Here is a 16157-nt window from a genome sequence, read left to right on the forward strand (position 1 = left end):
AACAAGGCCCACTTACCAAAGCCAATATCAGCAGGGAAGTTTTCGGGGGCAATATAGAGGGGGACAGTTCCAAAGAAGTAGAGGAAAATTCCAAAGCCCCAAAAGTCCTCAAAATAAGCAGTGACTCACAAGTCACACATCCCCATCACATAACACCTGTGGGGGGAAGATTAAGCCAATTTTACAAACATTTGGAGGAGATAACAACAGATACTTGGGTACTAGCAATTATCCAGCATGGTTATTGCATAGAATTTTGTGAATTCCCTCCAACAGTCCCACCGAAAACACACAGTATGTCGAAACAACATATAAATCTTCTAGGATTAGAAGTTCAAGCATTGCTCCAAAAAAAAGCAATAGAATTAGTACCAAAACAAGAACTAAACACAGGAGTTTACTCACTGTACTTTCTGATGCCCAAAAAAGACAAAACTCTAAGACCTATACTAGATCTCAGAATATTAAATACATACATGAAATCAGACCATTTTCACATGGTTACATTACAAGAAGTAATCCCACTGCTCAAACAACAAGACTACATGACAACACTGGATCTAAAGGATGCATATTTCCATATACCAATACATCCTTCACACAGAAAGTACCTAAGGTTTGTATTCCAAGGGATACATTACCAATTCAAAGTGTTGCCATTCGAAATAACAACTGCGCCAAGAGTTTTTACAAAATGTCTAGCAGTAGTAGCTGCACATATCAGAAGGCAGCAAATACATGTGTTCCCGTACCTAGACGATTGGTTAATCAAAACCAACACGCAAAAACAGTGTTCACAACACACAAATTACGTCATAGAAACCCTACACAAACTAGGTTTCTCAATCAATTACTCAAAGTCACACCTTCTGCCGTGTCAAACACAGCAATACCTAGGAGCAACAATCAACACAGTAAAAGGAATTGCCACTCCAAGTCCACAAAGAGTCCAAACATTCCAAAATGTCATACAAGCCATGTATCGAAACCAAAAGATACAGGTCAAATTAGTAATGAAACTCCTAGGCATGATGTCCTCATGCATAGCCATTGTCCCAAACGCAAGGTTGCACATGCGGCCCTTACAACAGTGCCTAGCATCACAGTGGTCACAGGCACAGGGTCAACTTCTAGATCTGGTGTTGATAGACCACCAAACATACATCTCGCTTCAATGGTGGAACAGTATAAATTTAAACCAAGGGCGGCCTTTTCAAGACCCAGTGCCACAATATGTAATAACAGATGCATCCATGACAGGGTGGGGAGCACACCTCAATCAGCACAGCATCCAAGGACAATGGGACATTCAGCAAAAACTGTTTCATATAAACCACTTAGAACTGTTAGCGGTATTTCTAGCTCTGAAAGCATTTCAACCCACAATAACCCACAAATACACTCTTGTCAAAACAGACAACATGACAACAATGTATTACCTAAACAAACAGGGAGGAACACACTCAACACAGTTGTGCCTCCTAACACAAAAAATATGGCATTGGGCGATTCACAACCACATTCGCCTAATAGCACAATTTATTCCAGGGATTCAGAATCAGTTAGTAGACAATCTCTCTCGGGATCACCAACAGATCCACGAATGGGAAATTCACCCCCAAATACTGAACACTTACTTCAGAATGTGGGGAACGCCACAAATAGATCTATTTGCAACAAAAGAAAACTCAAAATGCCATAACTTCGCATCCAGGTACCCACAACATCAGCCTCAGGGCAATGCACTATGAATGAACTGGTCAGGGATATTTGCGTACGCTTTTCCCCCCTCTCCCACTTCTTCCATATCTAGTAAACAAGTTGAGTCAAAACAAACTCAAACTCATACTAATAGCACCAACATGGGCAAGGCAACCTTGGTACACAACACTACTAGACCTTTCAGTAGTACCTCATATCAAACTGCCAAACAGACCAGATCTGTTAACCCAACACAAACAACAGATCAGACATCCAAATCCAGCATCGCTGAATCTAGCAATTTGGCTCCTGAAATCCTAGAATTCGGGCACTTAGACCTCACACAGGAATGTATGGAGGTCATAAAACAGGCTAGAAAACCTACCACTAGACACTGTTATGCAAATAAGTGGAAAAGATTTGTTTATTACTGCCATAATAATCGAATTCAACATTTACACGCATCTGCAAAAGAGATAGTAGGATACTTAATACATTTGCAGAAATCTAAACTAGCTTTCTCTTCCATTAGAATACATCTTACGGCAATTTCAGCTTACCTGCAAATTACGCACTCAACTTCATTATTTAGGATACCAGTCATAAAAGCGTTTATGGAAGGCCTAAAAAGAATTATACCACCAAGAACACCACCGGTTCCTTCATGGAACCTCAACATTGTCCTAACACGACTCATGGGTCCACCTTTTGAGCCCATGCACTCTTGTGAGATGCAATACTTAACGTGGAAAGTTGCATTTTTAATTGCCATCACATCTCTAAGAAGAGTGAGTGAAATTCAAGCATTTACCATTCAAGAACCATTTATTCAAATACACAAAAATAAAGTTGTTCTACGGACCAATCCTAAATTTTTACCAAAAGTAATCTCCCCGTTCCACTTGAATCAAACGGTAGAATTACCAGTGTTCTTCCCACAGCCAGATTCTGTAGCTGAAAGAGCACTACATACATTAGACATCAAAAGAGCACTAATGTACTACATTGACAGAACAAAACTAATTCGAAAGACAAAACAACTATTTATCGCCTTTCAAAAACCTCATACAGGAAATCTAATTTCAAAAAAAGGCATTGCTAGATGGATAGTTAAGTGCATTCAAACCTGCTATCTTAAAGCTAAAAGAGAACTGCCTATTACACCAAAGGCACACTCAACCAGAAAGAAAGGTGCTACCATGGCCTTTCTAGGAAATATTCCAATGAACGAAATATGTAAGGCAGCAACATGGTCTACGCCTCATACATTTACCAAGCACTACTGTGTAGATGTGTTAACTGCACAACAAGCAACAGTAGGTCAAGCTGTACTAAGAACATTATTTCAAACTACTTCAACTCCTACAGGCTGAACCACCGCTTTTGGGGAGATAACTGCTTATTAGTCTATGCACAGCATGTGTATCTGCAGCTACACATGCCATCGAACGGAAAATGTCACTTACCCAGTGTACATCTGTTCGTGGCATTAGTCTCTGCAGATTCACATGCGCCCACCCGCCTCCCCGGGAGCCTGTAGCCGTTCAGAAGTAGATCTTAAACATTTGTACATTTGTAAATATATTACTTTAAACTTCATTATGTACAGACGCATTCACTCCATTGCATGGGCACTATTACTAGCATACACAACTCCTACCTCACCCTCTGCGGGGAAAACAATCTAAGATGGAGTCGACGCCCATGCGCAATGAAGTCGAAATGGGAGGAGTCCCTCGGTCTCGAGACTCGAAAAGACTTCTTCGAAGAAAAACAACTTGTAACACTCCGAGTCCAACACCAGATGGCGGAATGTGCACAGCATGTGAATCTGCAGCGACTAATGCCACGAACAGATGTACACTGGGTAAGTGACATTTTCCATATGTGTGTGTGTGTATATGTGTGTGTGTGTATATGTGTGTGTGTGTATGTGTGTGTGTGTGTGTGTGTGTGTGTGTGTGTGTATGTATGTGTATGTATATGTGTGTATATATATATGTATGTGTATATATATATATATATATATATATACAGGGAGTGCAGAATTATTAGGCAAGTTGTATTTTTGAGGATTAATTTTATTATTGAACAACAACCATGTTCTCAATGAACCCAAAAAACTCATTAATTTCAAAGCTGAATATTTTTGGAAGTAGTTTTTAGTTTGTTTTTAGTTTTAGCTATGTTAGGGGGATATCTGTGTGTGCAGGTGACTATTACTGTGCATAATTATTAGGCAACTTAACAAAAAAAATATATATACCCATTTCAATTATTTATTATTACCATTGAAACCAATATAACATCTCAACATTCACAAATATACATTTCTGACATTCAAAAACAAAACAAAAACAAATCAGTGACCAATATAGCCACCTTTCTTTGCAAGGACACTCAAAAGCCTGCCATCCATGGATTCTGTCAGTGTTTTGATCTGTTCACCATCAACATTGCGTGCAGCAGCAACCACAGCCTCCCAGACACTGTTCAGAGAGGTGTACTGTTTTCCCTCCTTGTAAATCTCACATTTGATGATGGACCACAGGTTCTCAATGGGGTTCAGATCAGGTGAACAAGGAGGCCATGTCATTAGATTTCCTTCTTTTATACCCTTTCTTGCCAGCCACGCTGTGGAGTACTTGGACGCGTGTGATGGAGCATTGTCCTGCATGAAAATCATGTTTTTCTTGAAGGATGCAGACTTCTTCCTGTACCACTGCTTGAAGAAGGTGTCTTCCAGGAACTGGCAGTAGGACTGGGAGTTGAGCTTGACTCCATCCTCAACCCGAAAAGGCCCCACAAGCTCATCTTTGATGATACCAGCCCAAACCAGTACTCCACCTCCACCTTGCTGGCGTCTGAGTCGGACTGGAGCTCTCTGCCCTTTACCAATCCAGCCACGGGCCCATCCATCTGGCCCATCAAGACTCACTCTCATTTCATCAGTCCATAAAACCTTAGAAAAATCAGTCTTGAGATATTTATTGGCCCAGTCTTGACGTTTCAGCTTGTGTGTCTTGTTCAGTGGTGGTCGTCTTTCAGCCTTTCTTACCTTGGCCATGTCTCTGAGTATTGCACACCTTGTGCTTTTGGGCACTCCAGTGATGTTGCAGCTCTGAAATATGGCCAAACTGGTGGCAAGTGGCATCGTGGCAGCTGCACGCTTGACTTTTCTCAGTTCATGGGCAGTTATTTTGCGCCTTGGTTTTTCCACACGCTTCTTGCGACCCTGTTGACTATTTTGAATGAAACGCTTGATTGTTCGATGATCACGCTTCAGAAGCTTTGCAATTTTAAGAGTGCTGCATCCCTCTGCAAGATATCTCACTATTTTTGACTTTTCGGAGCCTGTCAAGTCCTTCTTTTGACCCATTTTGCCAAAGGAAAGGAAGTTGCCTAATAATTATGCACACCTGATATAGGGTGTTGATATCATTAGACCACACCCCTTCTCATTACAGAGATGCACATCACCTAATATGCTTAATTGGTAGTAGGCTTTCGAGCCTATACAGCTTGGAGTAAGACAACATGCATAAAGAGGATGATGTGGTCAAAATACTCATTTGCCTAATAATTCTGCACTCCCTGTATATATATATATATGTGTGTATATATACACACACACACTCAGGGATACCATTAATTAAAGCGCCATCCCAAACGCTCAAAGTAAAAAGTGCGTGAAGTCCCCTGCGCGGGCCCCATCTTTGAAGTAGAACGTATGAATCAAATACCGAATAGTCATATCAAAGCCCATACTGGGCCCAAACATCAGCAACAATCTTTCTAGAAAAGCTTAGTAAGAGTTTTCTGGTCTTTACCAGGTGATCAGCGCAGCTGTTGATTAATCTGAATTCGCTTCCACTGCCATGGGATCACAATCTGGATCACCAACTAAAGGTCTTCCTGACTGATGTTCAGGGTCAACTCTCTTTGATCAGCGTACAGAATTAAGTTAAGATCCCAAAGGCAGTTCTTTCCGACAGCTGTATAAAACTAAAGATCAGATTCTTACAAGGAAGCGGTCAAGCCCCTTGGTGGCCTTTCAGTCACAACAACAATAACTGCATGGCCAGAGATTACAATAGCAAAGGCATTCATCCAAACCCAAGACTACCTCAAAAATCTGCATCCCATAGAAGGTGAATGGTTAAGAACAATGACAAATTGTACCTCCCCCAGTTTCCCATTCCAGTGGGTGATGAGCACTGTTTTGGCATAAGGAAGAGTGGGCTGTAATCACAAGAGACAAATAGGTGCTAAATATTGTCACTTCAAATAAATCTTCAGAAACCCTCACTCCATTGCAGAGGCTGTCCTACCTTGGGGCAACTATAGATAAGGTAAAAAGGAAAACTTTTCTTCAGAGGATAGTGTCACGTATGCATGAAAAATGTCACTTACTATTGAGAGCCAACAATCCAATAGTCAGGCAGCTATCAGTGCAATTGTTTTGGCTTTGGGCCCTAGCCACGGATTTATCCATGTCATTGATCCACGTTTCACGAGTGAATCAGCAAGCAGACTTCTCAGCCACTGTTATGAAGAGAAACACAAATGGGTCAGGGATGATGACCTTTTAGAAGACCTCTGAAGAGGGGGGAGTACCCTCTTGAAACCTGTTTGCAATTGCACAAACCACAAAAATGTATATACTTTGCATTTTGGCTACCAGAATAGGGATTATAGGACAATGCACTTTTGATAATTCTCACTATAATAGTGAAACCGAGAAAGTCTCCTTGAAAGATGAATTTAATAGCTCCAGACTGGCTAGACTATGGTTGCACCTGAACTTTTTGCAAATACCCATCAATCCATGTATGCTGCTGCCACTCAAACTCCATCTACTAACCACACTTCTGGATTTAACTTTGCTAAGTTTGGCAGCATGGCTCCTGAAGTCACCTTAGGGACATCTAAATATGCCCTCCAGCTTTCATTTAGATTTTGCAAGACGCGAAACATCCTGGGATAAGATCTTATTACTCCGTGAAGTGGAAACAACTCTAATGTCAAAGCAATGGTCATAACCCCACTGCCTGTCTAGAGGACGTTGTACATACTACATTGAGCACAATCTGAGCTTCAGTTTCTATGTATTAAGTTACATTTTGTAGCTATCACGGCCTACGTGAGATCTTCATATCATTTAATTTTTCACAGTTCCAGTAATTAATGACTTCTTGGAAGGAAGGACTGAAAATGATTTCAGTCATCAGAAGACAATCTCCTCTATGCAAACTGATTATAGCTCCGTCAAAATTAATGGACCCTTCTTTTGAGCCTATTTACATGACTACATTGAAGAACCTTTTATGGAAGGCAGCCTTTGTAGTAGCCATCACTTGTGTAATGAGGTCACGTTATTTTTCCTTCTAAAGGTATTTTCTGATTTTCATATCAATCAAAACATTACTCTAACCACATTCTTCCTAAATCCCTTGAATACTGCTGAGCAGTCCCTTCACTCATAAGACAGAAGGGTACTTTTTTCTGGCTTGACAAAACAACACCATTTTAGATGATCCAACCAACTCTTTGTGAATTATGGACATCTTAGACTTTAGCCACCTCAAAATAGTCTATTGCTAGATGGATAGTTGCTTGCATTACTATGTGCTATCATTTACATCAGCTACAACAGCATGGCTCGGGAATGTTCAAGGCTCTGACAGTTGAAGACACTGGGAATCAGTGCACGCATTTATTAGACATTATTGCTTAGACTATGATATGTAGGCTTTTGCTAGGTTGAGTCAGTAAACACTTTGAAAGCTATTTAAGTGATCCATATAGCCATATTCCTGCATCAAAGGGCAGTATCAATGTTATCATAGTCTTTCTTGTTGCCCAACAACCGCTTTCTATAATTCCAATTGGCTTGTTATTCTATGCAAGTGTTTAGGACTATCAGTGACGATCCCACGATGAAGAAGTAAAAGTTACCTACTTTGTTACATTAATTCTGCTTTGTAGCATTTTTGATTTAAGTCATAAACGACCTGCCTGCCTTCTTGACATGTTAGAATTGGCCTGGCCAGTGGAAACTTCTTACCACAACCACCATTTAAAAAAATAAAGTAAAAAAAAACTGCCAGTACAGTGCATCATAGTGACAGATTGCTCCTTTTTCATTGCGTTCAGTGAAGGCTCATAAGATGCATTTTCTCCTTCATGCTATACATTTTCAAACTCTTTTGCAGCCCCTTCTGCAACTAATATGCAGCAATGTAATGTTAACTTCAGGAACATTTTGCACTTTTGAGCCCCGAACTGGTGCTCTTCATTTCAAGACTGAGTTTGGATCCATGCATGCAGCACAAAAGTAATCAATTATTTATGATTTATGACTTCACTGAAGATTCCAACAATGCAGAACTAGGACTACGAGTAAGTAACGTATTCTTCTCTACCATCTCAAGTGCGATCTGAGATGTTGGGAAAGGTGCAGGAAGTTTAGGTTCCTCTCACTTCACTGGGGTGGTAGGGAGGGCAGCTCCTAACACCCCATCCGTGCACAGCAGTGCATGGATGGGTCACAATTGATCATTGTTTTCTTAACTTCCATTATTTCTATAAGAAGTGATGCATGTGAAATGCTATCTGTTTATGCAGCTTGTATACTTTGTAGTTGGTATTTACTTCCTTGTTGGTGTGTGCAGGTTGTTGCTATATCTTTTGGATGCTGGCTGTAGATTGTTTTTTCTTTATTTTAGCCTGATATTAGAGGGGTGTAGTTTTGTGTGTGTGGGGGTGTTGTGGGTGGTGTTTGGGGTGTTACACCCCCTAATAATTGTATTTTCTGATGAACTGTTCGGTACAGGTGCTTTTAGTCGAGTATGGTGAGGTGTATCAGATTTCACCTGGGATTTTTCCCTGCGCACACTGACAAAAACACATTCATCTGATTTGATAGTCCTCAAAGTGTTGGTTATTTTACAAAATGTTGTGAATCTCTCACTTAGTACTCTTACCAATCTGCATTCCTCTCCCTTTCCAATGTCCCTTAAGTCCCTCTCATGTGCCCAGCTTGTTGTATAATGTGAATAAAAAGTATATACCAACCTGATTTTTGGGAAACCTGAAGTTCACCCTCATATCTTACTAACCAAGCTACACCCCTGATTATTACAAAACGTCTTTAGGATGCCTGAGTGAAGAGTGCTGAACATGGCGCCCCTTGCTTTGGCTACCTGACTCCTCCTCCCCTTCTCAGACCATTTTGAATGGAAATGCCTCCAAAATGACCCTCCTGTAGATCTTTTGCCCTAAATGCAAAGCATGTCTGCCTCAACAGACTTTGGAATGTATGTGAATTTGCCTTTTTAAGGAGAATGCTAGTATAAACCCTCCCCTCCCCTCCTTTACTTTTCTTTTATCTTCTGGACCAGCAGTACACCTGCTTCCTCTGCTCATTATTCTGCTGTTATGTGCTGTCTTTTGATAGTGTAATTAAATTTTTGATTCACTAATCCCAAATGTAGAGCTCCCCACTAAATGTGTTTAACAGTGTGTCGAGTTTTATCTGGTTTCACCAAATGCATTGTTATTTCTCATAGAATGACCGCCTGAATGGTGACATTCCTCTTAGTTTTACTTATTGGGCATTCATTTGGTTTGCTCTTGCTATTTTAGCATATAACCTACACTTTATATATAGAGCAGTTGCAGATGGGCTGTACCTTAAACAATATTTTTCACTTATAATCATGCGGAAGACTGTGCTTTTTCAACTTAAGCCCATCTTTCTAAGTAACTGTAGCTTAGATAATAACTAGTCATTTTTAGGTTTTAGCTTTAAATATTCACAATCTTTTGCTATGCTTTTGTTTCTAGGATGCTCAAAGAAGATCCAGTTTTGTTCCAGCTTTATAAAGATCTCGTTGTCAGTCAGGTGATCAGTGCAGAGGAATTCTGGGCGAATCGTTTAACCTTAAACTCCCTGGATAACTCTGCTGCCACTTGCAATAAGCAAGATGTCGGCATATCAGCCGCGTTTCTGGTAGGTTTGATATCTATGATCATTCAAAGTCAACAAAGTTATTGATGGTCTTTTTTACTTTGGGCCTTGCTTTGATTTTAAGACCTTTCCATAAATGCAAAATCATTTAATGTGCATATTTCATCAGCATATGATTATTTACAGACGTGAATACCTGACTGTATCCCACAGCCGTGGTAGGGGTTCTCAAGCCCCCTTGGTCAAAGCATTTTCTGCTTTCACACTAAAATGGATGAGACTTTCTTTTGACTAGAGTTAATGCAGAACTGGGGTCGTTGACTCCTTCTTTTTAGACCCGTTTTAGGGGGGCAGTGTAGTTTTCATGGGTTGAGAGATCTATCTGTACTTTACCTGCACTCGCTCTTTTACTTGATCTAGTGTCATTCTCCACCGCAGTTAAGTTTACAAACCTTTTCATGCATGTTCATATCTTATTACCTTATTTTCCTGTTAAACAGACATCCATCATACTACCTACATTAGTATTTACTTATAAATTGTTTCAGCTATCAGCCTTATAATAGTCAAAACCACAATTAAATAACGTTATTGAGTTTAGGTCTTTCATAAAATAATCCACCTGATAACATTATGGTCTATAATCCACAGGCACGGTTTTATAGCTAAAATCGAGACATAAAAGTGCATGTGCAGAAAAACGTTAAAAGAAACGCAAAGGGCCACCAGCCGCGCTGCACTAATAAGTACAACCCGAATAGACCGGGGCAGTGCAGGGTCCAATTAATTTACAAAAACAGAGACATAAAGGAACACAGTAAATAATATCAGTTAAAATACAGTCAAGCACTAGGTTGACAACCATCTTCGCTAGAGAGTAATGCCCTGGAAACAGTGGCTACAATCAATTGAAGGACAATCAATGAATCAGTGCAATGCAGAGATCTGTTAAAGTGCAAATACGATGAAGCATAAAACATAATAAATTATATATAAAATACAATGTAGCAGTAGGTCAACAACCATAACATTGTAGATTAATGCTTATGGAGACACTATCTAGAAGAACGATTGAGACAAACAATCAATAAATCAGTGCAATGCAGGGACCTGTTAAAGGGAAAGTACCCGCGGCAACCTCATCATAGCTCTCAAAAAGTTGTTCTCGGCCACTTGTAATGAACAAAGGTGCTGTCAGCCCAATAGAGGGTTGCTGCCTTTTGTTTGTAAATATGCAGTAAAATACTAAGGCTTTTGGCACCTGACTTATTTCTGAATTTCAGGATCACATCAGCTGTGTGTCTCAAGACTTTAGTTGCTTTCTGAATATGGCATTTGTAAAGAAATGGCTCCCTGTTGCAGTTACCCCCCACTTTTTGCCTGATACTGATGCTGACTTGACTGAGAAGTGTGCTGGGACCCTGCTAACCAGGCCCCAGCACCAGTGTTCTTTCACCTAAAATGTACCATTGATCCCACAATTGGCACACCCTGGCATCCAGATAAGTCCCTTGTAACTGGTACCTCTGGTACCAAGGGCCCTGATGCCAGGGAAGGTCTCTAAGGGCTGCAGCATGTATTATGCCACCCTAGAGACCCCTCACTCAGCCCAGACACACTGCTTACAAGCCTGTGTGTGCTAGTGAGAACAAAATGAGTAAGTCGACATGGCACTCCCCTCAGGGTGCCATGCCAGCCTCTCACTGCCTATGCAGTATAGGTAAGACACCCCTCTAGCAGGCCTTACAGCCCTAAGGCAGGGTGCACTATACCATAGGTGAGGGTACCAGTGCATGAGCATGGTACCCCTACAGTGTCTAAACAAAACCTTAGACATTGTAAGTGCAGGGTAGCCATAAGAGTATATGGTCTGGGAGTCTGTCAAACACGAACTCCACAGCACCATAATGGCTACACAGAAAACTGGGAAGTTTGGTATCAAACTTCTCAGCACAATAAATGCACACTGATGCCAGTGTACATTTTATTGCAAAATACACCCCAGAGGGCACCTTAGAGGTGCCCCCTGAAACTTAACCGACTGTCTGTGTAGGCTGACTAGTTCCAGCAGCCTGCCACACTAGAGACATGTTGCTGGCCCCATGGGGAGAGTGCCTTTGTCACTCTGAGGCCAGTAACAAAGCCTGCACTGGGTGGAGATGCTAACACCTCCCCCAGGCAGGAGCTGTAACACCTGGCGGTGAGCCTCAAAGGCTCACCCCTTTGTCACAGCCCAGCAGGGCACTCCAGCTTAGTGGAGTTGCCCGCCCCCTCCGGCCACGGCCCCACTTTTGGCGGCAAGGCTGGAGGGAACAAAGAAAGCAACAAGGAGGAGTCACTGGCCAGTCAGGACAGCCCCTAAGGTGTCCTGAGCTGAGGTGACTCTAACTTTTAGAAATCCTCCATCTTGCAGATGGAGGATTCCCCCAATAGGGTTAGGATTGTGACCCCCTCCCCTTGGGAGGAGGCACAAAGAGGGTGTACCCACCCTCAGGGCTAGTAGCCATTGGCTACTAACCCCCAGACCTAAACACGCCCTTAAATTTAGTATTTAAGGGCTACCCTGAACCCTAGAAAATTAGATTCCTGCAACTACAAGAAGAAGGACTGCCTAGCTGAAAACCCCTGCAGAGGAAGACCAGAAGACAACAACTGCCTTGGCTCCAGAAACTCACCGGCCTGTCTCCTGCCTTCCAAAGAACTCTGCTCCAGCGACGCCTTCCAAGGGACCAGCGACCTCTGAATCCTCTGAGGACTGCCCTGCTTCGAAAAAGACAAGAAACTCCCGAGGACAGCGGACCTGCTCCAAAAAGACTGCAACTTTGTTTCAAGGAGCAGCTTTAAAGACCCTGCAATCTCCCCGCAAGAAGCGTGAGACTTGCAACACTGCACCCGGCGACCCCGACTCGGCTGGTGGAGAACCAACACCTCAGGGAGGACCCCCGGACTACTCTATGACTGTGAGTACCAAAACCTGTCCCCCCTGAGCCCCCACAGCGCCGCCTGCAGAGGGAATCCCGAGGCTTCCCCTGACCGCGACTCTCTGAAACCTAAGTCCCGACGCCTGGAAAAGACCCTGCACCCGCAGCCCCCAGGACCTGAAGGACCGGACTTTCACTGGAGAAGTGACCCCCAGGAGTCCCTCTCCCTTGCCCAAGTGGAGGTTTCCCCGAGGAAGCCCCCCCTTGCCTGCCTGCAGCGCTGAAGAGATCCGTTGATCTCTCATTGACTAACATTGCGAACCCGACGCTTGTTTCTACACTGCACCCGGCCGCCCCCGCGCCGCTGAGGGTGAAATTTCTGTGTGGGCTTGTGTCCCCCCGGTGCCCTACAAAACCCCCCTGGTCTGCCCTCCGAAGACGCGGGTACTTACCTGCAAGCAGACCGGAACCGGGGCACCCCCTTCTCTCCATTCTAGCCTATGCGTTTTGGGCACCACTTTGAACTCTGCACCTGACCGGCCCTGAGCTGCTGGTGTGGTGACTTTGGGGTTGCTCTGAACCCCCAACGGTGGGCTACCTTGGACCAAGAACTGAACCCTGTAAGTGTCTTACTTACCTGGTAAAACTAACAAAAACTTACCTCCCCCAGGAACTGTGAAAATTGCACTGTGTCCACTTTTGAAATAGCTATTTGTCAATAACTTGAAAAGTATACATGCAATTGAAATGATTCAAAGTTCCTAATGTACTTACCTGCAATACCTTTCAAACAAGATATTACATGTTAAATTTGAACCTGTGGTTCTTAAAATAAACTAAGAAAAGATATTTTTCTATACAAAACCTATTGGCTGGATTTGTCTCTGAGTGTGTGTACCTCATTTATTGTCTATGTGTATGTACAACAAATGCTTAACACTACTCCTTGGATAAGCCTACTGCTCGACCACACTACCACAAAATAGAGCATTAGTATTATCTCTTTTTACCACTATTTTACCTCTAAGGGGAACCCTTGGACTCTGTGCATGCTATTCCTTACTTTGAAATAGCACATACAGAGCCAACTTCCTACAGCATTTCATTGCAATTTTACAGCAAACCCGAATCCCTAAATATTCGTACTGCTTGACAGTCCCAGTAGGGACACCTTCTGTCGTGAGCTTCCGCTTTAAATTAGGGGAAAGTCTCAGTGCCATTCTCTTGGATTTAGCTCTGTAAATACACAGGGATTTCATTCTACAAAATGCTTTAGCAGTTTACCGGGTGTGTTTTCTGTTTGCCATGAAAACGGCGTTGTCAGCGAAAAGTAAAATTTAACCCTTCTTCCCGTTATAATGGGCATAGCCAACATTTCCTTCAATAAATAATCCACTGCATCATTCAGAAAGGCTAAATAATAACGGCACCAGCACCCAACCTTGTCCAATGATGCTTTCAGATCCACAAATATAAGATACAGTGAAGATTTCCTTTTGATTTTGTACTTATGTGCGATCATATAAAGTTGTATTGCTTGCTCAATTGTACCCACCTGTGATCTGAAACAAGCTTGAACCTCCGTCATGATATTTTGACTATCCACCCAACTCTATAGCTGATTAAGCAGGACCTTCCCAAGTATTTTCCTTTCCCGTCCAAGCGGAGGTTGGACAATAATTGGAAGAGCTTCCTCAGTGGACCCTTCTTGAATAATGGGACAAGAATGGCTGGGCACCAAGAAGGTGGAATCATATTCAGTGCTAGGGCCGACTTAAATATTGTAGGTAAAACTCTAGCCCAAAACTGGGGTTCCTCCGGATTGAAATTAACAGGTCAGGGCCTGAGGCCTTATGTTTCTTCATACAATTCAGTGACCTTTCCACATATGATATTAGGTTGTTGGGTGTGCAGTAGTCCTTAACTGAAGACTTTGCACACTGGCGACCTATATTAGATTTATTTGGACTAAATTTAGGATTTTAGGTAATCAGTAATGTTAATAAATGACTTTGATGCTACCAAAAAAAGACCCAGGCATGATATTGAATGCTAGACCAAATGGGCAGATGTGGTACAGAAGAAAATGTGCATTAAATATAATGCTAGTAGTTCAAGTAAACATGAAGATGTACTCTAAACAAAGTATATACTGTTGATTGTGGTTACAGATGTTGCAAAGCCAATGTACCTATCTGCTGTGTGTTAACGATGGCCGCACACAGTAAGGGAAAGTCATAATTAGAGGTTTTCAGAGTATGTTGAAACAGCTGTCAATCCTTTGTGGTCTTTGTTTTATTTTCCATTAAGTAGTGGTATCCAAATTCTCAATTGAGTGGGAACTCCACATTGTTTTTAAACATCAGTCTGAAATTATAGCACACAGTATTAGTGGTGGTATGAATGGCACAGCATTTTTGCATACTGGAGGCTACTTCCCAAACTGAAATGTGAATCCGCTCCTTTTGAACATACTGCGAATATTTTTTAACTGAAAGTATCAGAGCTTTCCAGACATACTACTGGAAATGTTACGTAACATTTCCTGTTCATACTCCTATCCCTCCCCCCCCCCCCCCCCCCCCCCCCCAACCCCACCCTACCCCTCTTCCCCTTTTTGGATTTTAGCATTTTAGCACAGGGGAATGTATCCTAACGTACAGATGCATATTTTTTAATCCAGGTTAGAGACTACCAAAAGGGGTCTGGCTTCGGTTCTGTTAAAATAATCGTCAGTAATGAATAATTGTGTTAGGATTCTGAGCATACACATACATTATTTTACTACACAGTGGAGTTGAGGTTCATGTGTAATCCCAGTGCCTTTGATGGTTCCAAGGTTGTTTTCTTGTTCATGTTGAGACCGGATCTTTCCCTAGAGTTAAGGGCCAGGCTGGGAATCTTTAGTGTCAGTGACTAGTTTTCACATCTGAGTATTTTAGTCTTGCCGGGTTGATTTTGTGATAATATATGGTCATTTAATTGTTCGTGGTGTCAAGGCAAGGTGCAAGTTTGGATGTCACATTGTCCTTACTGAGGATGATCTGTTTGTCATCCCCATAATGGAAACACGTAAGACAGAAGAATTTAATAATATCCAGGCAGAGAGCTACGGTAAATTTTCAATACAATGGAAGAGATTGTAGAGCACTAAGCAATGCTGGTGCCTGTGTGCTAGAATTCCAGGGTGTTTGGAAGTAGGACTTTGATGTGGTTATGGCTTTAAAGAAAGGAGGCAAACCTTTTTAATGAATACCTACGTTCTGGAGGCTGGTCAGATGCTGGTTGTGGACCATATCAGATGCAGCAGTAGCTCTATGCTTGGCCCATTTGATCTGTTATCATCTATTATACAGTACGTGTCACAGATTTCAAAACTCCTCAAGGGTGAAAACCAGACTGTGCATCGTATATGGAGGTTGTTCAGATACTTTCCAGCAACTGTGTTGTAAGGGTCCCTTTCATTCAGTTTGGCCAGAAAGCATCCATTTGCTCTCGGCCTGTGATTTCGTAGGTTGTTTCCACACAGACTAAAAATTATAAAAATTCAAGAAGTGTTAATG

At 42.1% G+C, this 16157-nt stretch overlaps 1 protein-coding gene across 1 annotated transcript in view; it reads left to right on the forward strand.

The window, feature by feature from the left end:
* GTF2H1 (general transcription factor IIH subunit 1) overlaps positions 1-16157 on the forward strand; it is a 345280-nt gene that overhangs the window by 79393 nt on the left and 249730 nt on the right. The window contains exon 4 of the mRNA XM_069223752.1: positions 9550-9715. Within this exon, the coding sequence (XP_069079853.1) occupies positions 9550-9715 (166 nt within the window). The remainder of the gene's footprint in view (positions 1-9549; positions 9716-16157) is intronic.

The sequence above is a fragment of the Pleurodeles waltl genome, chromosome 3_1, assembly GCF_031143425.1.
Source record: "Pleurodeles waltl isolate 20211129_DDA chromosome 3_1, aPleWal1.hap1.20221129, whole genome shotgun sequence".
In the NCBI taxonomy this organism is placed as follows: domain Eukaryota; kingdom Metazoa; phylum Chordata; class Amphibia; order Caudata; family Salamandridae; genus Pleurodeles; species Pleurodeles waltl.